General features: G+C 46.3%; 1 protein-coding gene across 2 annotated transcripts in view; it reads left to right on the forward strand.

Moving 5' to 3' along the window:
• The window catches only part of DPP6 (dipeptidyl-peptidase 6), a 588,928-nt gene that overhangs the window by 459,960 nt on the left and 105,314 nt on the right, over positions 1–23,654 (forward strand). For both annotated transcript variants that reach the window (XM_011941531.1, XM_011941532.1), the window contains 2 exons: positions 2,972–3,126; positions 6,364–6,461. In XM_011941531.1, the coding sequence (XP_011796921.1) occupies positions 2,972–3,126; positions 6,364–6,461 (253 nt within the window). The remainder of the gene's footprint in view (positions 1–2,971; positions 3,127–6,363; positions 6,462–23,654) is intronic.

Raw genomic sequence — 23,654 nt, forward strand, 5'->3', positions numbered from 1 at the left:
TGCCTCAGCCTCCCGAGTAGCTGGGTGTGCGCCACCACGCCCAGCTAATTTTTGTATTTTTAGTAGAGACAGGGTTTCACCATGTTGACCGGGATGGTGTCAAACGCCTGACCTCAAGTGATCCGCCCACCTCGGCCTCCCAAAGGGCTGGGATTAAAGGTGTGTCTCTAAGTTTCCTTCTAACCATTACATTAGATAATCTATAGTGATGGTTTTGTTCTACCTCCCATTTCTCTGAAGAGTGAATTGAGCTTCATGGAAACACTCTGGCATTCGCTGATGAGATCAATGGAAGTAGAATATTCTCAGCCCAGCCTCACGTCCAGCCTTCACCCACATTTTTTTCAGTTTCTTGTCCCAACAAGCATGACCCACTTTGGCCTGTGCTGGTCAGAACCAAGCAGTAGCATTTGCTTTAGTTCAGAGAGCAAGTTTAGAAATGAGATGCAAACCACCTTGGGTGGAAATGAGGGGTGACCCTTGCCCGTCTTGCCTGGTGGCATCTTGTGGAACCTACGGGGTAGGAATGAAAGTGGCCTGATGTTGCACGTGGCCAATGATTTATCATCCTCTGGTCTCAGAAAAGATTGCTTTGGGTTGGAAAGAAATAAATGAGTTGTCTCTTCAGGGATTTTGTTGTTATTGTTGTTTGTTTGTTTCTGTCCAAAGCTGCTTCATTTTTAAAGCCCTTGTTGCAGCCAGCCGTTTTTCTGTTTTGGATTTTCCCGAGTTGGCTGTGAATTAATGTCCCATGGAAACCACTGCAGGGCTTCTCTGCTGATTTCTGTGGGCTCTGCACCTTCTCCCTCTGCGCTGTGAATTCTGCTCACTCCCAGGGACCGTACTGCAGCCCCATTGGCCCCTTTCTTGTGGCCCTGCAGTGCAGACGTGATTGAGCACAATCACCCACAAATTGCACGGCACATGGTGCCTGTTTTTTCCAGCAGACCATCTGCTGGAGTCAATTACTCACCATTCCAAGCAAGCAGACCGGGCAGATCCGGTGACTCTGCATAAAGTCACTTCTGAGTCACCTCATCCCAAACTCGCACCTGAACGTCCGCCTCCTGGTTGCCAAAGCAACTGGAAAATTACAGACCCTGGAGGTCTGGCTTCCTTCCTTTGTCTTCTCCTCACTGACCTCCGCAGGCTTCTGAGCTTCTCGGCACTGCCAAAGCTTCTGAGGCTGTGAGACAGATGCAGAGGGGAAGGGGACGCTAGAGGCAGCTGTGGAGCCCCTAGCTTTGAAGATCAGGACTCAAGAACACACAGCAGGACTAGGGCTCAAGTCCAGCGCACCAGGCTCCTGAATTCGTTTTTCACTGAGTCCTGCTCTCCGTACTCCGGGATGCCCCAGGGGACGGGAGGTCAGACCCACCACAGGCTTTGTATTTCGGGAGACTCCACCGAGTTGCTCTGGAGTCTGCGGCAGACTCGGCACTACCTTTGGTGGGGGGCTGTCTGCTGGGGAGTCTGACCAAGGCAAGATGAGGAAGACTCGTGTGACGGGGGAGCACGGTTCAATGAGGTGCAGCATCCCCCTCCGTGCCACACCAGGTGCCACAGATATCGGGTGGGGGGCAGGCGGGCACATCTCACCTCCAGTCCCACTGCCCTCAGAGCCTGGCTCCTGCTCCCACCCCAGGAGGAGCATGGGCAGCGTGCCTGCTTCAGGCCTCTGGGCTTGGCTGTGAAAGGTCACCGTGGATGACACCGACCACGTGCTAAGCCTCCCTTCATGAACCCTCCTCCCGGCCAGCTGGTCTCCTCCTGCTGCCTCCCCGCGGGACCTGGGAGGCTGCTGATGTGGGCTGCTTCTTCCTTATCTGGGACTGTGCCCTCCTGTGGGCAGTCAGCCCTCGGCTTCCTTCCAATTTACGCTGTTCTGTTGTATTCGATGCCCTCCTTTTGTTTCTGCAAAGTGTTTTCAAGCTCCTTAATCACCTTTCTGCACTACAGGTACATAGAGCGGATTTGTGGTACACACCTAACAATAACCAGTTGAATGGGACTCATAAATTATTTTAATCGTTATTTTAGAAACAAATCTAGAGGGAATTAGTTTCACGATATATAGACCCTGTACAAGACAGAACCCCTTGACCTAAGAGCTGTTCACAATGAAATGGGTTCTCTGACTGGTTACACTTGGGAAGTTTATCCTCCCAATGTGTTGAAAAAAATGCTGTAGAACTTTCCCCTCTAGAATAGAGATCACACCCTACAAAACTCGTCTGTCACTAAATCTCTAACCAGGACACTGATGGGCTAGGAAAGAATAATGGGTGTTTCTGGTTGAAGCCCAAGCGAATCAGTCTTTCATTTCAGTCCTTCTGAAGATGGATCCATTCTGGTTTTCTACTGTGCATAGTGAGCTTGTACCCTTCTTATAAGAAGCCACATGTAGTGAGCTTGCACCCTTTGTGTACTGCAAGAAGCATGCTGGGCCTTTGGACTCATTATCTGAGGAGGGAGCTCTGTGTGTGCGTTAATCCCTGGCCTGCTTTTGGGGGACTCAGCCTCTGCCAGAGCTCACTTTCTCATTGGGTTCCATCTGCATGGGACATGCTTCCGTGTGAATTTACCCTCTCCAGTGCTGTTTTTCTAATCATATTAAGTAATAATCAACAATAGTCCAATCAGAGTTCAACTCAAAAGTACATGTTGGGCTCATAGTGTTCAAATGTGTACAAAGTAAAAAAAAATTTCCAGATGATTAGCATCTGTTTGGTTGAGCTTTGGTGAATGGAGTTTTCCTGTGCTGGACCTAGTCATCAGCATCAGACATTTCTTGAGCCCCCAGGAAATAGAAGCATGTGCAGGACACAGTGAAGATTCCTCAAAGGTTGTAGCAGATAAGGGACTCTGCAGGGACTCATTTCTTTCCTGGCCACCTCATGTTCCTGTGTGTGCAGCTCCAATTTCCACTCACTTGTTACTATTCACATTTCTCTACTCTGTTTTCCCGTAGAGGAGATTTTGAAGACACACATCGCACATTGGTGGTCTCCGGACGGCACGAGACTCGCCTACGCCACCATCAATGATTCCCGTGTCCCCCTCATGGAGCTCCCAACTTACACCGGCTCCATCTACCCCACCGTGAAGCCCTACCACTATCCCAAGGTAGGCAACGGGACACTGCACAGCAAATTCTTTAAATTATTCATGAGCACCCCGGCTCTGCTCACTCAGTGTGCAGATGTGATCATCAGACGTGTATATGAGCAAAGCAGTTAACAAAAGAAAGATTAATCATGTCTCATTACATTGCATTACATTCCCGCCTCTGTTGAGCTGAGTCATTGGCAGGTTTACTTCTTTTAGACAATCGAACCACTGTTCATCACCTGACTGAACTTCACTGAACCAAAATACATAGGGTACCTCCCCTCACCACTCCCCAGTGATGAAAGTGCACCTGACCTCTCTCACACACCTTATTTCTACTTTGCGCTTGGCCTCTGGGAGGGCAGAAAGACTTCCATCTGCCCCTGGTCCCCTGGGTCTGGGCAAGGCTGTTTTGCACGTGGTCACTGCCACAGGCTAAATGTTTGTGTTCTTGCCAAATTCATACATTAAAATCCTAACCCCCAAGGTGATGGTATTAGGAGGGAGATCACTGGGAGGTGACAAGACATGGAGGGCAGAGCCTTCATGATTGGGATTTGTGCCCTTATGGATTTGTCTGTTTTCATGCTGCTGATTAAGACATATCCAAGACTAGGCAATTTACGAAAGAAAGGTTTATTGGACTTACAGTTCCACATGGCTGGGGAGGCCTCACGATCATGTCAGAAGGTGAAAGGCATGTCTTACGTGGTGGCAGACAAGAGGAGAGAGCTTGTGCAGGGAAACTCACCTTTTTAAAACCATCAGATCTTGTGAGACTTATTCACTATCAGGAGAACAGCATGGGAAAGACCTGTTCCCATGATTCAATTACCTCCCACCAGGTCCTGCCACAACACCTGGGAATTCAAGATGAGATTTTGGTGGGGACACAGCCAAACCATGTCACCTTATAAAAGAGACCCCAGAGAGACCCTCCCTATTTCCACCATGGGATGATACAGCAGGAAAGCATCCTCTGTGAACCAGAAGTTGGGCTCTCACCAGATACTGAACCAGCCAGCACCTTGATCTTGGACTTCCAGTCCCCGGAGCTGTGAGAGATGCATTGCTATTGTTTGTGAGCCACTCAGTTTATGGTATTTTTTTATAGCAGCCTAGAGGGACCAAGACAGTCATGTTCTGACCCAATGAGCTGGTAGAACAGCGAGTCTCCAGTGGCTGGGAGGGAATATTGGGGGAAGCAGGGACATCCAAATCTCACTTTGTTACCAAATCAAAGCATCCCAGTGTGAGTGGAGGGCCTGATGCTAAAACCTCCACAGCCATTCAGCTGGAGAGAGGCCAGTGCTCGAGTGAGGACACAGCTCCCGTGGACACACAGCGTCTGCCGTGCTGGCCTCTGGCTTCACTAGACTTCTCCAAGACCCCTGGGCTGGATGGAGGTGAGCAGTTTCCTGCCTGCACCCTGCCTGGTGACTGGAGGCTCACTTCCTGCCGTGAGCTGCCTCTGCCACGGGGCATTTAAACCTCAGCATCCTAGCCCACCAGAGAGCTCTGAAAGCTGATGGCATGTGCCTGCTCTGCCATAATCACCCCCACAGACCTGCTGGCTTACAGTTTGCAGCAAGAGGAGTGATAACGTATGAGGCAGATACATGAGGCCGGTAAGGTTCCCAGAGTCACAGCCTAAAGAAAGGAAACACCTGGCGTCTTAGTCAGCTCCAGCTGCCACAACGAAATAACACAGACCTAAGCAGCTTAAACATCAGGAATTTCTGTCTCATAGTTGTGGAGGCTGGAAGTCCAAGATGAGGGTTCCAGCTGATTTGGTTCCTGGTGAGTGCTCTCTTTCTGGCTTGTAGACAGCCACCTTCTTGCCATGTCTTCACATGAAAGGGCAAGAGAGGGTTCTGGTGTCTCTTCCTCTCCTTTTATGGACACGGATCTCATCACAAGGGTGCCACCCTCATGACCTTATCTAACCTCAATCACCTCCCAAAGACCTTACTTCCAAATAGCATCACACTGGGGGTTAGGGCTGCACTGTATGAACTGAGGGACATGTTCAGTCCATACACCTGGTAATACAGGCTCTTTTCAACAGTCTTTGATCAGCATGGCCAACATCCAAGGGAGCCCCAGAAGGAAGAAGCACAAGGCTCTTGCGGCCACAGCCTTCTTTTCTGCCTTTTCGGATTCTGAGAGCATCTGGACGTTAACATGTGTGGATTTGCCTTTGACAGAATTCTTTCACTCCTTTTTCAGCTAACCTTGATTGGTCTTAGCATGTGGAAGGGTCCAGGATTTTAGTTGGAAGCATAGTTAAATAGAGAAAAGTGTACTGGACTGATGCTAGTTCCTTCTAACCCTTCTACGTTTCTTACCAGCTGTTCACAGCCACCCCACCACCGGAAGAGCTGGTGACTGTCTGACCTTCATCTGACCCGGAGATGAATTGTTCCCATGATTGTCTTTTTGTGGGAGTCTCCCCAATCTAGGAGTGATAACCTGGAATCCAGTAGGGTGCCCTTGATTTTACAGTGAACCCTCAGACAGGTGCTCTGAAGCTGGGATTATGAAATCCCAGATTACTCAAGATTTGGGGTTTCATATTTTAATAGAAAATCAACATATTCTGGCTGACAGAATTCAGATGCTCCTTGCCCCATTCCCACCCACTCCTCAGAGGCATGAATAGGCAAGCCTGCCTGACATGCCCTGTTGTGGGCCTGATAGCCTCTGTAAACCTGAATGTCTTCTGCAGGATGGAAGTGAGAGCATCAGGCAAGACCCTGAATCCCCCTGAAGAAGAAATTCCACATCTCTCCCCAGACCCATACTTGTCCCCCAGAGAGTGGGGAGCAGGGAAGCAGAATAGTGCCCCAGTTCCTTTTTGAAGGAATTAATCTCTCCCCACGCTGAGCATGGCCAGCGCTCCTCAATGTCCATCATTTGCTCACCTCCAACTCTCCCCTTCCTGGCATCCAATCCATCTTGTCTCCCCTACTCCTCTTCTTATCTTCTCTTTTAAGCAAGGCGTTCAGTACTTGCTTGACATTGCCAAACCGGGCAGTTGGTTGGAATGGGAAGTGGGTGGGATTCTAGAAGGGCAAGAATCAGCCCACTTAGCCCTTTGTCCTTTTGAAAACCCTACACATGAACCATCTGTTCTCCACATTAATTCTGCTCCTTAATATGGAGGAATCTCATGGGAAGGGCTTTGCAGAGCTGAAGTTCACTGTTGCATGAGGCTGCTTGTTCATGTCTCTGCCCCTTTTTAATTCCCAGGCTGGAAGTGAGAACCCCAGCATTTCCCTACATGTTATTGGCTTAAATGGACCCACCCATGATCTGGAGATGATGCCACCTGATGATCCACGGATGAGGTTTGCTTCCTTCTATTATGTTACTGAAAAAAAAAGAAAACTAAGGTGAATGTTCAATGTACATGGTCTCTTCTGGATCAGATTTATCTTACAAATTTAAACATCCAAGAAAAAGGTACCTTTCCTAAAGATTTCCTCACTGCTTTATGATTCCATTTTCTATGAAAACAATACCATTCACCAAGTACTACTATTTCTTACCTTAGGTCAGGTGCAGGTTATCCTCCCGGAAGCTGGGCTCCTCTGGGAGGGGCATGACTGGGCCCCAGGCATGCCTCAGGGGGACACCAGAGGAAATGATGTAGTCTTCCCAAGACAGTCCATGGAATCTGACCTTCTGTAAATGGTGCTCTATTTTTAGAGCATTTTTTAGAGCGTGGAACAACTTGCCAGTGGCAAATCCTATTCTCATAAAGTTGGTAAGGTCCCAACCCTGTGGAAGGTATTAACAATGTCATTGAGTTATTATTATTAGAATCTGATTGTGGTCAATTTTTTTTCTAAAAACAACTGATTTAGAATCGAAGTGAAGTGGTCTAAATATCAGTTTAGTATTTTCCCCAAATTCAAGCAGCCTGTGGACTGATTATACTTCCAGAGTCCAGCTATACCATCATCAGCCTTCTCTCTGTCAAGAATATTGATGGGAGACTCAAAAAGAGGAAGGGATGTTAGCAGTGCCAGGGCCCACTCATACATAGATTTCATGAATGGCACTATTTAAACCAAGAATAACTCATTCTGAGGCTCAGCAAAGACCCAACCCATATTTTGCTATACCTCTAGCCTGGGCCTTTATTATTCCATTCAAAACTCCATGTTACTAGTAGCTTCTGGCAGCTTCTGGAAGGGCAAGAATTGAGGTCTTGGGTCTAGCTCGGGGATGAATGCTCTGGCACCTGGTGACTCTGGACCTCTCTGAATGATCTGCTTGTCTCCTGCAGTGGCTCCAATGCCACCTTTGCCCTACACCCCGAGCTCCTGCACAGAAGCTCAAGGCCTCTGCAGAATTCTACTGAGGTTCCTTCCCCTCGTCTTTCTTCAGTGAAACTTATAATGTTGTAAGCTCCCCAGGCGGACAGATGAAGCCCAGAAGCCCAGTGCTCTAGGAAGGGTGAGGCACTGTCCCTCTCAGCCTTGCATGGGTCTTCTCCCCAACATGGGAGGACCTGAGTCTCCAGAGCGTTAATGAACCTGGCCCCCAGCAGCTGGTCCCAGGGATGACCGACCACTGGGGCATCAGCCCAAGACATGCGCTGGTTCGGAGAGGTGAATTGATTTGGCTGGTGATACTTTTGCTAAGATTTTTTTTAAAGTTCAGATGATTGCTTTGGCTTTTCTCCTGAAGTTCCATATTTTTTATTGTTTTCCTTTCAGCCCCTATCCCTGCCAAGCCTCCTGGGGCCTGGTCCAGCAAACTCACTGAATTAATATGGAAAGTCACCTGGAAAATTTCAGCCATCTGTTTGAGTTAATTGAAAATCTCGTTTAGTCAATTTGGTGCTGCTGTTTCCACAGGCTTGATTAGCTTCAAGGACAATGAAAAATTAGCGTCAGCCAGGACTTGAAGCCTGGATGCTGGGTTTCAGGTTTTCTGGCTGCTCTCATTTCCTAAGCTCAGTGCAATCATGCATTTTATACGTAATACAAATTTGTAGCATGTAAATGTCACACTTTCTCATACTGCTTCTCTATCACACATCTTTGAGAGTTTCAAAAAGTCAGCACAGATATATCAGAAATCCCAGACTCAGTGTAGCACAGATGTTTAGTATTTGCCGGCCATTTGCCTGAGCACTGGGAATTTGGTGGCAAATGAAGTTCACAGTGTGGAGGGGACCCTGGATCCTGAAGAAGTTGTTACTAGCAAGTAAATCCCTGCAGGTGTGAGAAGGGCTGTGGCGACGTGTGGAAGAGGAGGCCACCTGGTCTGGAGGGTGGCAGTGTCATGGCTGAGGTCAGAGTTTCTGCATGTCCATGCTAGTGACATTTGGGGCTCAGCAATTCTGTGCTGTAGGGGGCAGTCCTGTGCACCACAAAGCATTAGGCAGCATCCCTGGCCTTACCCCTGAGATGCTGTAATATTCGCCTTTTCCCCCTCCAGTTGTGACCATCACAAATGTCTCTAGCCATTGCCCAGTGTCCCCAGATTGAGGACTACTGGTTTCAAGTGAAGGTTCGCTAGCCAACTGCCTGGGTTTGAGTTCTGGCTCTGTGGACTCTGTCAAGTTACTCAGCCTCCCTGATTCAGTTTCCTCATCTGTAAAATGGAGATAATTTTAATAATAAACATGTTTACTCTTGTGGACAGTTATGAAAGTTAGATGAGATAAGGCACGGATCATAGGGCTGGCTCCTCCAATCGTTCCATCTTGTGGCTACAAGTACCCCTTCTGTGTGGACAGCTCTCACCTGCGTACCTCAGCCTGGCCTGGGTCAGGACTCTAGGTTTAAAAAGCCAACCACCCAACCAGCATCGCTACTGGGCATGGTCACCATATAATTTTTAAATGGTCAAATTGTGATTCTCAGACAAAATCAATCCACATGTGTCCAAGATTTTATTTAACTCGTTAATTAATAAGGGAGCCAGTGAGCTCTTAATAAGTGGCCATAGAACCATCGAGAAGCCAATTATATAGAGGCAACTGAACAAGGACATCCTAGGGTGAGTCTGCCGGGTTAGTCAGCCATCCGGGAGATATGCCTACCCCAGCAGGGTTGAAACTGCCCCTGTAATTGGAAATCAAGCCCAGCATTGTGCTGGAGGAGGGTCCAGTGATCCCATCTGTCTCTTTACCACCTTCAGATCCATTTGCTGACACTGTCTACACAGCACCTCAGGCCGAACCCAGTCAAAGCCAAGCTCCCGCTCTCCTCATCTACACCTGCTCCCTGCAGTCTCCCCATCATGGTCCAGGGCAACTCCACCTTCCAGGGTCCCAGGCCTCCTTTACGTCCCTCTGTGCTGGGGATCCTCTTGGCAGGTGGCTGGCATCAGCCTGCAACCCCTCGCCGCTCCGCACTCCTCCCTGGCCTGGCCCACCAGCACTGCCCCCTCCTGCCCCACCCACTGCTGACCCCACACAGCAGCCAGAGTAACCCTTTAAATGACATCAGGCCACGTACCTGCTGCTCCCAGATATCTAGTGGCTTCTATTTCTCTCCAAGTAAAGGCCAGACTTCCTACAGTGGCCTCAGAAGCCCCCATGATAGATAGATAGATAAATAGAAAAATAGATAGATGATTGATTGATTGATTGATTGATAGGCCAGCCATGCACACCCTTTCTATCTCCCCTCACATCAGCTGGGTCACTCTCATATGAGGATCTGCCCAGAGGCTCCCCTCTGCCCAGAGAGCTCCTCCCCACTTAGGTCCTGATCAAATACATGGCTCCCACAGTGACTTCCCTGATAACCACATTTCACACGGCAGCCCCACCCCTGCTTTCATTTTCTTCCTTCGATTCATCCCAATGGGATTTTTAGATACTTTTTAAATGGTTTCATTTTCATTTTCCCGCCTGCCACCTAGAACAGGAAGTTGTTGAGGCAGGGATATTAGTTCCTGTGGAGCGGGCTCTGGCTCCAATTCTGCAACAGGGCTCTGGAACCTTGGCTGGTTGGATGCCTTGGCTTCAGCATTAGCCAGTAACATCTCATTTGCATGGGATTCTTGAAGCTTGAGACGTATTCAGTTGTGCTGGTACCTTTCTAAGAACCAAAACTTATTCATTATTTAGCCATGGATGACATCTTGCCCTCTCAAGCACAGGATGCTAAAGGAACTAACTAAAACTAAGACACCTCATCTGTGGAGGGACACAGAAAGAATGAACCCTAAGCCATGCCCCTGAGCACCTAGGAAGGGATAGATGCAGTGGTTTCTGGAAGCCTACAGCTTATTTCAGCAGGCTAGCTTATGAACCAAGAGGAAGGCAGAAAGCATTTCATGTATGTGCTATCTAACCTTTATGCCTCCCATTTTCAATTCTTTTTTCTTGTTTGCTTGTTAACTAGATTGACTTCTCCAATGGTTCTTAGATGCAGGCAGAGTTAAGTCTGCACTTTCAAATCTTTGCGTTGGCAAGCACTTATCATCATCCATGTGGCACATGCTGTGTGAGGCCCTTGGGTGATGAAGACGTGTGGCCTCTCCCAATGAGAGCTCACATTCCGAGAGGCCTGGACAGCTTGTAGCCAGGGGCTGCAATGAAGTGTGGCAGGAGCCGCACCTAGGAGCAGAGGTGCCCCTTGTCGGGTGAGTGGGAAGTGTTCAGGATGGTTTTGCAGACCTCAGAAGTATCCCAGGCGAAATTGGAGGCCCTCTTGGGAGACAGCTCTGTTAAAGAGAAGTAAGAGCAGTGGGTCCAGAGTAGAGCTCAGCCTTCCTCGAGCTACCACAGGGACCCAGGCCTTGTTAAGCTGAACCTGACCAGGAAAGAGTAAACACAGTCTATCCTGTGGGTGGAAAAAAATAAATGCAAATCGCTGTGCTGTGGTTTCTATGCTTTCACACGGAAACCCAGCTGCACTGATAAAACAAATGTGCTTATTTTTTGCCAGTTTCCTCCGGCCTTTCCCGAGCAGTTGAGCTGCGTGTTGAATTAAGATGCGGCAGATAACCAGCACTACCATTCTGAAGACATGTTGCCCTGTGCTGATATGTGCTGTTATTTGCCTCCAAAGATCCTGTTCAGATGCAGCGCAGCTGCTCTTCTCTTGATTCCCTGGCAAGTAGAGGTGGTAAAAGGCTCCCAGAACTCAAGACACAAAACCAACCATGTCCCTGATGCACCTGTGCGCAGGTGCGGAGGCTCACTCCTCCACTACCCACGGCCCATGAAAGGCTCAGAGACCTCTCACTTTCATTTTCTTTTAGTTGTTTGTTTTGATCCCAAGCACCAAGGATTTAGAAGCTGTGCAGCTCCTGGCATAGGAGCATGGTTGGTCCATGCAGGCCTCTCTCATTTTATTGATTTGCTCTTTTTCAACTTTAGTCCCTACTCCCATGCCCTCGCCACCTCATAGGCACCTATTTCAAATGCTTAGAGGACCCTTGTTCCTCTGTGTTGTTGTAAAGCCTGTATTGTTGCTCGGGTATGTGCATGCTTACTTACATAAATGGCATTGTGATAGAGATGTAGATAAGCTATCGGATAGAAACAGCTCCAGACACAGATGTCTGTTTCCTCCTGTTTTCCTCTGAGCACCATATGAAGACGCAGCACACCCACGTGTATTTGACCAGCCCACGGCTTCTAACTGCACACAGTGACGCCAAATGCCCCCAGCTCCAGGGCAGCTTACACACTCATAGCCTCCTCTGCCTCCAGGCTTCTCCCCAACATGCACTGCCCATGACACCTCCATGCTGACCCAGATGCGAAACTCAGCCTTCTCTCTTTCCAATTTATACCAAACATGGTATGTGTACAAGTCTTGGGAAAGCTGAGGGTCATCAAAGCCATGAAAACATCACAGAACGGTAGAGTTCTCATACCTAATGGCTTGAGTACCACCCCCCCCCAAAAAAAACCACCACCATCATCACTACCGCCTCTTCCCCAACCTTCACCACCCATATAACCTCCACCACTACCACCACCACTACCACCACCTCCACAACCGCTACAACTTCCAACACTACAACCTTCACCACCAGCTCCATCACCATCACCACCACCACCTCTATCACCACCACAACCTCTACAACTTCCAACACCAACACCTTCACCACCTATACAACCTCCACCACCACCACCTCCACAACCTTTACAACTTCCAACACTACAACCTTCACCACCAGCTCCATCACCACCACCACCCACAACCTCTACAACTTCCACCACCAGGTCCACCATCACCTCCACAATCACCACCATCACCACCACTCATGCCATCACCTCCACCACCACCATCACCTCCATCACCTCCACAACCTCTACTACCAGCACCCCACCATCACCTCCATCACCACCACAACTACTCCCACCATCACCTCCATCACCTCCACAACTTCTACAACTTCCACCACCAGCTCCACCATCACCTCCACAACCACCACCACTATCACCACCACTCGTGCCATCACCTCCACTACCACCATCACTTCCATCACCTCCACAACCTCTACCACCCCCAACCCCACCATCACCTCCACCACCACCACCACCACCACCATCACCACTATCACTACCAACCCATCATCACCTCCAGCACCACCACAACTATCACCACCACCCCCACCATCACCTCCACTACCTCTACCACATCCATCACCTCCACAACTTCTACCACCACCAGGTCCAGCGTCACCTCCACCACCTCCATCATCTCCACAGCCTCTACCACCACCAGCTCCATCATCAACTCCACCACCTCCATCATCTCCACAACCCCTACTGCCACCACCCCCACCACCACCTCCACCACCACCACCACCACCACCACTATCACCACCACCCCCACCATCGCCTCCACAACCACCACCATCATCACTTCTACTACCACCACCACCACTGTCACCCCTCACTTGGTCCCAGTTGCTCTCCATTCTGAGGTCTCCTCTGCCTCCTTCCCTATCATAAACAAGCTCTCCTGCCTCACATTTACAATGTCAATAACCTCCCACATTTACAATGACCTGACTTGCCTGTGGTTGCACTTTTAATTAGCAGTAGAACCAGAACTTGAACATGAGTCTCCCATCACCACAGCCTTTTGCTCAGTATTGTTTAAGAGCTGTCACACCTACTGCATTTCCCCTTGTGCTTGAACCTTCTTGTGGTACAAAGCTCGTTTGGAGGGTTTGCTGGCAAAACCTCTGTTCTTCCTGCTTTCCTCCCTCAGGGTGTGGCCCATCTGGATGCTGGGGTTGTTCAGACATCCTCAGGTGATTCCTAAGTGTGGCCAAGGCAGAGAAGCCCTTCTCAGGAGCAGCATTTCACAAATTATAGATAAGCCCAACCCCCAATCCCATCCCATCCCTGAATCTGCCATCTTACCTAAACATTGTCCTAATCTCTCTTTTGTCTGGGAAGATATATTGTTTTATCTGAATTTGTCTTCCAATTTTTTTTTGGAAGTGGTCTGGGTGTAAATTACAATTGCATAAATGTGCTCTGTTCTCCTCAGCTGTAGTCCTATCTCTGTTTCCACCTTGTGTGTTAAAGAAATCATCTGGGTACCTAAATACTCAAATGGATTCATCTTAGGGGGCACCAGTTCAAGGAGACTGGCTGCAGCAGACAGCTTTGTTTACAGCCTTATGTTTACAGCATCAGACCAGGGCAGGGTCTTTGTTATTCATTAGGGTGAGAAGCCATTCCCAGTGACTAGGGTGACGGAGAAGCTCCAGACTAGAGAAATGCCAGATCTTTACTGATGCGCTGAAAAGGAAATTCACAAAGTTCCTGTTGATCATGGGATCATTAATAAAAATATCCAGTGCTGTAGGAGGCTGGAAATCTGAGTCACAGCTGTCAGAATAATAAGTTTCTGGTGAAGAAAGTATGTTTTACATTGTCATGGCCTGTGTTTGAAAGGGCAGCTGGATTGTTCTGAAGACACCGTAAATGCAGGGAATGATTGGCTGTTTGGCAGGCTTACAATGAGCAGGAGGCATCAGAAAAATAAAATGGGATTCTGCCTCTCCATCCTCATCAATAAAACACCTCTGTTAACCGTATCTTCCAGCTAGCAAAACAGTCTTGACATCTGAAATTGTCAGTAAAACACTGAAACACTGGACAAGGTTTGCCAAGGCAGAGTCACTGGGCTGGTGAGCCAGTGCTGGTAAACTCCAAGGGTGTAAGTGACATCTGCAGTTTCTTGCCATGGACCACTGCTAGCAAATTCAGTACACGAATTTCATGGCATCTGCCAGAAAATAAGACTTGGCAACATTTACCTAGCATCATGTTTTTAAATGTGTTAACATGCATTGAGGCATGAGCAAATATTGAAGAGACAGGTTGAGTCCATGGGTGGGTAGGTGGGTGATGAATAGATGGATGGGTGATGATTAGTTGGGTGGAGGGATGGATTATGAATGGATAAATGCATGATGGATGGGTAGAGGGATAGATAGATGAAGAGGTGGATAGATGGATAATGAACGGATGGGTGGATGAATAGATGGATGATGGATGAGCAGATGGATGGATGATGGGTGGGTGGATGAATAGAGGGATGATGAATATATGGATGGGTGGATGGATGGATGATGGATAGTTAGATGAACTAATGGATAGGGGGATGATGGATGGATGGGTGGATAGATGGGTAAAGGGATAAATGGTTGATGGATATATGGATGGGTGAGAGGAATGAACAGTAGATGGATGGATGGATGGATGGGTGGAGGGATGGATGGACAGACAGATTGATGAACAAAAGATAGATGGGTGCTGAGTGTGTGAAAATGAATGACTGGGAAAAGGACAACATGGCTTTACCCCCACCACTCCTATTCACTGGATCTCTTCATGTTCAAAGTATTAAATTGTTGAAAAAGGATGCCATAGTCCCTAAGGTGTGTTCTCTGTGACACCCTCTCACTTCCTTCTCCCTCATCCTGTCAGCTGGCCCTGCATTATAGCCAGCCCTTGAGATGGAAGGGAAAGGCAGCATAGTCTACTCCTACATGGAAAGTGAAATTATGGAAACGGACATCAAATAGTGATTTGTCTTAAGTCGTCACTTTTCTGTTTTGTAGAGTGCACTCTGCCTGCAGATGTTTTCACGCAACTGCATGTCTGCCCAAGAGCATACTCAAATGTGGAACTGTACACTTTAGTAGAGCAGCACTTGGTATTTAGGATCGTTTCAGTTTGCTCAAGGGTGCCCTCTATTAAAGCACATCATTTTTTAAAATGTCCTCTCTCATAACATTTTTGTGCCCCTGCTCAATCCATGGGGTAAACCTTGCTAAAAATACCAGAGTTAACTGTGGGCCCTTTATTTCATGAGATAAACTGGCTTTGTTCCTCTCGCCCTTTACTGCCACACAACTGTCTGAACAGTTTCCAGGATTTGGAACACAAAGAAGTATCACAGCACATTAATCCCTGTGACAGAGACAATGCTCTATTAATATTTTATGGAAAACAAATGGGCTAATAAAAAATTCATATGCTTCTCACCAGGAAGAGTCACTATATTCTGATTTGAAGGCACCTTTGGCCAGGGATTCATGGAATGTAATAACGTTTTCTCAGCCAGGCTGTGCCATTGCACGTGCTCCCCCACATAATCCATGGCAGTCCCCACCCTGTGCTGAAGTTAGTGGTTTGCCCATCTCTGCACTGTCAGCACCTGGAACCGTGTCTCCCACATGCCAAGCCCTGACCAGATGTGCTTGGATGTATCAGTGCATTGGTAGGCAGATACAGTGCTTTAGAATAAAGAGATTTGGTAGCATTTCTTCCAGGAATCTTCGCTTCCTGTTAATATTTTGGTATCATGCTCTTTTTAAAATGGAATTTTGATGATTATTAAAATATGACCATCTATTTTCTGTGATTATCAAATACTTCAATATCTCTCTTCATCTTGACAATCAGATAGATGATTGCGTCTTTCAGCACCCAGCTCCAGCCTTGTGTTAAAAAATGATTCCACTTTAAATCCTATTTTCTCCTCTCCTTTAACTGCTACCAAATTTGTCTCAATTCTGAAGCACTTTACCTGCCTATCAATAAATTTACCCATTGAAATAACATTTAGTAAGGACAGATTTGGGAATGGAGATCTATAGTTAAATAGCGCTTGGAGTTATTCTCCTGTGGTCGCCCACTGCCAGACAGAGGATGGCTCATCTCCAGTCAGTAGTTCTCCACTCGAGCGTGCATTGGAATCACCTGGGGCCTTGTTAAGGCAGGACCTGCTTGTCCCCACCCCCAGAGTTTCAGATTCAGTGGGTCTAGGTGAAGCCTGGGAGTTTGCCTTTCTTTTTCTTGTTATTTATTTATTTATTTATTTTTGAGTCAGAGTCTCGCTCTGTCACCCAGGTTGGAGTACAGTGGCATGATCTTGGCTTACTGTAACCTCTGCCTCCCGAGTTCAAGCAATTCTCCTGCCTCAGCCTCCTGAGTAGCTGGGACTACAGGCAGCTGCCACCATGCCCGGCTAATTTTTACATTTTTAGTAAAGACGGGGTTTCACCATGCTGGCCAGGCTGGTCTTGAATTCCTGACCTCAGGAAATCCACCCACCTTGGACTCCCAAAGTTCTAGGACATGCGGTTCCTAACACCTTCCCAGGTGCTACTGGTACAGGAACCACACTATCAGAACCTGACTTGCCTCATTAGAGATGGAGGTTAAGACTGTTTCTACCACCTGCTTCTTCCCCTAGTGGCATGGACTTTGCCTGACTTTGCCACAAAGGCCTCGTAGCTGTCCTGCTCTCTCTGGGTGACCTGACCTCCCTGGACGAGGGTGACAACACTGCCTGTGATTACTGCGGATTCAGGACAGCTCACACAGGACAGGGGCAGGGTCTTCTCTCGTCTCTGCCCATGCTTCCTTCCAGGCAGCAGTGCCTTCTGAGAACAGTCATGGTGGTGCCGATGATGTCCATATATGACACGGGATGTGTCACCCATGCAGACACCAATAGGTTTACAGGGAGCCAGGGAGCGGCATGAGTCAGTGGGGTGTGGCACTATTGTGTCTCCCTCAGCAGCGGGCAGCCATTCCCACAGCACAGGAGTCTGTTCTCCCTCTATTTCCCTTTGTGATGCATCGATGCCTCCCAGCAGTTGGACCTGTTCTCATGACTGTGCCCTCTGTTGACACTGAGTGTTCTGGCATTATAACGTTCCTCTAGAGTCTCCCTCTGATCAGTGCTTCCCTTTGTCCCCTCGAGAGACAGTCTTACTCGGGGCATGGGAATTTGACAGGCATCTGCAGGTCCCACGTCTTGGGACAGAACACACATGAGTAGAAGCCCTTCCTTCTTCTTGCTGTTTGTCTCAAGGAACTGCCTGCCTGACCAACCCAGGGCTATGAGGAAGAATTGTAAAGCCTGGACCATGGGAGGGAGGCAGCAGGAATCAGAAGGGCTGGAAAGGGGCACAGGACAGTCTGACAAACATGGCTTTCTTGGAGGCTCTCGGGTCGGAGACGGCTCTTCTCTGCCCTATTTTCATCATTTTCTATAGGGGCAAAGACACCTGGGGCACTGCACAAGGAAAGGGGAGTTTTCGGCTCCAGCTTGAGCCACTGGGACTTTGCTGCTTGGAGAAGGTTGCTGCAAGGGGTCCTGTGTGTTTCATTGCCTGTGAGCCTCATGCCCAATATGGAACCTCCTACATGGCATGAACAGTGCATATCCAAGCTCCGACAGCAGCCTCTAGGGAGGGAATTGAGCTACAACTTGCACTGTGAACACACTGTTCTCCTGGGACAAGAGGCCCTGAGAGAGAGGCCTAGGGCAAGAGTGAGCCAGACCTCGTCCCCAACTGTGGGGACACTTATCTGAGGAAAACCTTACCAAGCCCCTACCCTTCTATAAAATTCAGAAGTCACAGAAGCTTCTCCAAGCAAAGCCCACAGACAGCTCAGCACACCAGAGCCTTTAACACTCAAGCAGTTTTCTGAGAAACACTTCACTGTTAAATCACAGCAACATACTTGTTCCTTCGGTTTTTTTCAAAAGGACAGAAAAACATGAACACTCAGTGTGCTGATATAGATTCTAGTTAGAGGGCAGTCTGGTTTTCGCTTGGTGAGAAAGCCAGCTCAGGTCTTGGTCTCTGTTGAGAATATACGTGAGACCCTTACCTGTCCCAAGTTCGTGGGGTCAGCCACCACCATGCGCGTCACAGTCAGGCGGGGGTGACTCTGGAGAGCTCCATCCAGGCTCCCTGAACAAAGAGAGCAAAACTCTCAGGTCTGCAGCAGATTCTCTGCGTCCTATCACCAGCTCCCTACCTCAGTCCACACACCGGTCTAATCTGATCTTGCCATCTTCATGAAGACTTAATCATTTCCATCCCCTTATGAGATGGATGGGTGGGCATTATTAATTAAATATCCTGCGGCTTCTGTGCCCTTTCCTGCCTTCTTTTCTTTGAATTAAATTTATTTATTGAGGAGCTTGAAAAAAAAATCTCATTCTTATGAACTTGTTCTGACTGGAAGCATCTAGAGCAGCTGTGATCAGGTGCGTGGGGAAGGACATCTCCGCCCTGTACCAGTGAGCGCTAGCCAATAGGTTCAGCCTCATTCAGAGGCACTGAAATATTTCTCCATGGCACCATGGGTTTATTCATTGTTGTTGTTAAGTTTTATTTAGTTTTAACTTTGCTTTTCTTTTTTATCAAAGTATTGCATATTAGTGCTTAAAAATAAAATAATACGGAAGAGTCTATAGTGAAAAACAACAGTCTCTTCCCTCTCCTTCTAACCCATCCCACTCCCAGATGGAGATAACTTTTCGCTCTTTTTACACTTTCTCCTGATATATACCATCATATATGGTAAATCAGTAAGCAATATGCACATTTCACTGTTTTTAAATGAAGTTTTATCTCATTTATTATCTTCTTATGAGAGACAAGAATTCAGAACTCTTACTTTCCTACCTATTCTACCTCTTCCATTTATATGTGGATTTTATTCTCTATGTCAGTTACCTTTTTACACTTAAATAATATTACAAGTTTTTTTCATGTTACATTAACTACAGAGAGGAAGTCTTAACTCCCCAATTTGTAAACTGAGATTAGTCTCCCTCCCTTTCCTACAAGTCCCTTTCCTGTCCCTACCACATAGTAACTTCTGCATCTTTGTTTTTACTTTTGCATCATTGAGGTTGATGGCATTTACACTCTGTCCTGTAATCATAACTAAACCTTCCTTGCTTTTCCATAGGTTGATTCTAAAAGATTAAAATCAATAAATAGCATTTACTTTGTCATAAGTAAGTGATTATCTTTCATGATACAGCTAAGGAGTGCCCTGTGATTGCAATTCTTTTTGTTTCACTTTTTGTTTTCCTAGAGTTTTAAATTGCTTTTGTTTTTTACCTGAAATATTTAATTTTATTACCTCCTCTCCCTCCTTTTTTTAAATTCTCTCAGTTATTCTGTTGCATTGCCCTTTTCCCCAGATCTGTGTCTCTGAGTGCCTTGCATAGCCCTGGTATTGTCTGGACTACTCTTTCCAACCTCTACACTAAGGCCATCCTGGGACCTCCCCACATTACTCCCTCATGTTGGGGCAACTGTTTCTTAGATCTCATAGATCATGTGATTTACTCTCTCTTTTGTCTGGAGTGCATTCTCTGGATGATCTACTAAGAAAGGAGTGAAGGAAGTAAATTTTCTGAATTCTTGAATACCTAAACTGTCTCTTTTTTCACACGTTTAAAATTTTAGCTGTATGTAGACTTGTAGTGTTTTTATTAACTCTTTATTCATCAGCGCTAGAGGGTATAGCTCCATTGCTTCCAGCATTTTGAGATGCTAAAGATAAACCTGATGTTGGTCTGTGATATGGTTTGGCTATGTCCCCACCCAAATCTCATCTTGAATTGTAGTTCCCATAACCCCCAAGTGTTGTGGGAGGGACCTTGTGGGAGGTAATTGAATCATAGGGGCAGTTACCCCCATGCTGTTCTCTTGATAGTGAGTGAGTTCTCATGTGATCCAATGGTTTTATAAGGGGCTTTTCCCTTTCCTGGCCTCTTCTCCCTGCCTCCATATGAAGAAGGACAGATTTGCTTTCCCTTCCACCATCATTGTAAGTTTCCTGAGGCTTCTCCAACCCTGCAGAACTGTGAGTCAATTAAACCTCTTTCCTTTATAAATTACCCAGTCTCAGGTCGTTCTTTATAACAGCATGAGAATAAACTAATACAATCTGATACTTGCTCCTCTGCAAATCACCTTTTTTCTTTCCAAAAGCTTTTTGAATTTTGAAATAATATATCTATGTATGTGTTTTCTTTTCATTTATCACCATTTCATCCACAGACTTTCAATTGTTCCTTCTGTTTGAACTGCATTTCTGAGTCTCATACAATGCTTTGCCTGGAGCTCTGAGTCCCCACAAATCTCTCTGAGGTTTGAGCTCTGCAGGTGTCCAGGTGGCTGTGCCCTCCAGCCTGACTCATCCCTCATGACCCTTCTATCTACTTTCTGTCTTCCAGAAACATGAAATCTCTCAGCCCTTCCCTGTTGTCTTTATTATTGTAGATATATTTTATTTCTTTATTATCATTGCAATTAGGTTTCTGGAGGGAAAGCAAACTAATGTGATACATCTACTCACTTAAATTGGAGACTTCCAGTGTTTTCTTAATAACCATCTTCTTGTTTAAAAAGTAACCTATGCAGTATAGAAAATAATAATCCCTTGTCATTGCACATCACGCTACCCATAGGTAACTACTGTGAGAAATCTGATAAATTATCCTTTGAAATTTCTTTTCTGGAAATATATATTTATTCTTCATTTATTTGAGTTTTTAAAAAATGATTAAGCCATTTTCCCAACACCATCGATCGTGGAGGTCTTCCTTTCCCTGCTGATTTGGAATGACATTTTTATAAAGTATAAAATTATCATACAAACCAGTGTGCATTAAGGATACCCGTCCACTACTGATGGTTGCATCAGTCAGATGTCAGGTGGTTCCAGAAATATGCTTATTATTAGCAACTTTTAAAAATAAATCCCCTTTCCCTATGCTTCCTTTTTAAAACCACCTATCCATTTCTTTTTATATGCAAACTTCAGAATTATTTTATTTGATGCTCTACTGAAAAGAAATTCATTGGTTCACTATTAAAATTAAATTCATTTCTTTAACCAATATTAAGTATTTACCATGTGTGAAGCCCTGTCTATGGTGCTAAAAATATAGAAATGAATAAGTTGAGTATGGTCTCTGCTGTTATGAAGCTTAAATATAATAAACTCAATTCTTTCCAAACTGATCACCATTTTAAAAACTTTACCATGTGTTTTCTCTTATTCCAGAAACATAAGTGTTTCTATTCCTTTTTCCTAAATAATATCCTTTTATTTCATCATGTGTAATTCTGCTACCTTTTGTTTTTAGCCTTCTTTTTGCAATTAACTAAATGCTTATGATTCTACAAACTATTTGCCCAGTATTTCTTTATATTATTTTTATCACTTAATTTGAATTTATAATCAAATCGATAGTAGTTTAGAACTAGCTATAGATGAACTGATTTTAGAGATTACTTTTTTTTTACATGTTGAGTTTCTAATTTTGAGCCATTAATTTTGAGTTGCTTTCCTAAGTCAGTGTAGAATATATTCAAGTAAAAAATAAGGCCAGGCACAGTGGTTCACACCTGTAATCCCAGCACTTTGGGAGGCTGATGCTGGAGGATTAGTTGAAGTCAGGAGTTTGAGGCCCACCTGGCCAACAAGGCAAAACCCCGTCTCTACTAAAAATACAAAAATAAGCCAGGCATGGTGGTGCATGCCTGTAATCTCAGCTACTCGGAAGACTGAGGCAGGAGAATCGCTTGAACCCAGGAAGCGGAGGTTGCAGTGAGCTGAGATCGTGCCACTGCGCTCCAGCCTGGGTGATAGAGTGAGACTCTGCCTCAAAAACAAAACAAAACAAAAAAGTAAAAGATACACTTTAATACAAAAATATATTTGTTGTTATAAAACGCATTGAAATATTAAATATTAAGTATTAGCAATAGACAGAAAGGTGGAGAAGCCTCAGATTAGCCTGAATTTTGATGCTTTATCAAAACTTATTTCCTTATTACTAGATTATTGTGGGATTTCTGTTTTCCTAAAACTCAGAGGTTCTAGCACAACATATTTAGATGTTTCGTTATTTTCCCTGGAATGTGGGAAATCCTTTAGTCTTCATATTCGGGTCTTTTTTCCTACACGGAAGTCTCATCCTCTTTGTCGTTGGTTATTGTGTCTCTAGCCACTCTGGTTTCTCTGTAGAAACACTACTCTTCTCAGCCACCGGGAAGGCTCATCTTCTCCTTCCTTACGCCTCCGTGTCACCTTCCTCTGCATTCTAGGAGAGCCTCCCACATTTTCCTCAATTCTCCTGACCCAAATTTTTCTCATTTTAGTTTTAGTTTCCTTGCAGCCCCCTCATCTCACTTTTTGATCTCATCTTGGATTTTTAGAATTCTGTTCTCTTTATTTTTAGTGTGACTTCCCTTTTTTTTATTCTGCACCATTTGACCCTCACAGTTCCGCACCCCAGGAAGGAGAGCGCCTCCCACGCCTGATACCTGGCCACAGACAAAGGGTGAGAGTCACCTTTGACTCTGAGCTCTGACTTTCTAGGTGCTATTGAGCTCTTCTCCGGTGTAAATCTGGAAGACAGTCTAACCCATATGCATCTGGCATGGATCGTCTGGGCTGAGTTGATATTTTTTTTTTCTAACAAAGAAAAATTCTGCCTCTCCGAAGCAGAAATCCCTAGATAGAAGAAGTGAAGCTGTCCTCAATCCTAATACATTTTCCACTTTTCTTAATTTCAAAGCTGTGAGCCCGGACAGCTGCACAGAGAAGTGGAACAGATCTGACTGGATGGCTGGCGTCAGGACCAAGGCCGAGCCTCACTGCCCGGCTGGCGTCAGGACCAAGGATTTTTCTTTGACATTCTAAGTAAATTAGTACACATGAAAAAATTACAATATTCCTTAACACCCATTTAGCAAAAGTTTGGCTTTCCAAATGTGTGGCTGGTATAAACCCAGCATTTCTGAGGGAAGAATAATACAGTGGGGAAGAGAAAAACCTTTTCCTTCTGCATTCTCGTGTCTGGGGCTGTCCTGTTCCCTACAGGGAAGAAACTGGGCAAGACCTTGCCTGGTTTCACCAGTGCCATCTGTGTTGCAGTTAGAGATTTTCAACATTCATTTCTAATGGCACTGTGACTTTTCATCATTTCTGTGTCTTTTTAGACACGGTAACACGAGGTCAGTAAAGGTTGTCTCCCTCTGCTGGCCAGGCACCACTGCCTGCTGGAGACCTGTCTGAAGAGTCTACACCGGATGTGGTATGTGTTGTGCTGTTTGTGACACCCAGGCAGACACTCCCCATAAGGAATCAGAACATCTGACGTGAGGCTCAGCCTTGGCCCTGACCCCAGCCGTGCAGTGAGGCTCAGCCTTGGCCCTGACCCCAGCCGTGCAGTGAGGCTCAGCCTTGGCCCTGA

The sequence above is a fragment of the Colobus angolensis genome, unplaced genomic scaffold (assembly GCF_000951035.1).
Source record: "Colobus angolensis palliatus isolate OR3802 unplaced genomic scaffold, Cang.pa_1.0 Scaffold2, whole genome shotgun sequence".
In the NCBI taxonomy this organism is placed as follows: domain Eukaryota; kingdom Metazoa; phylum Chordata; class Mammalia; order Primates; family Cercopithecidae; genus Colobus; species Colobus angolensis.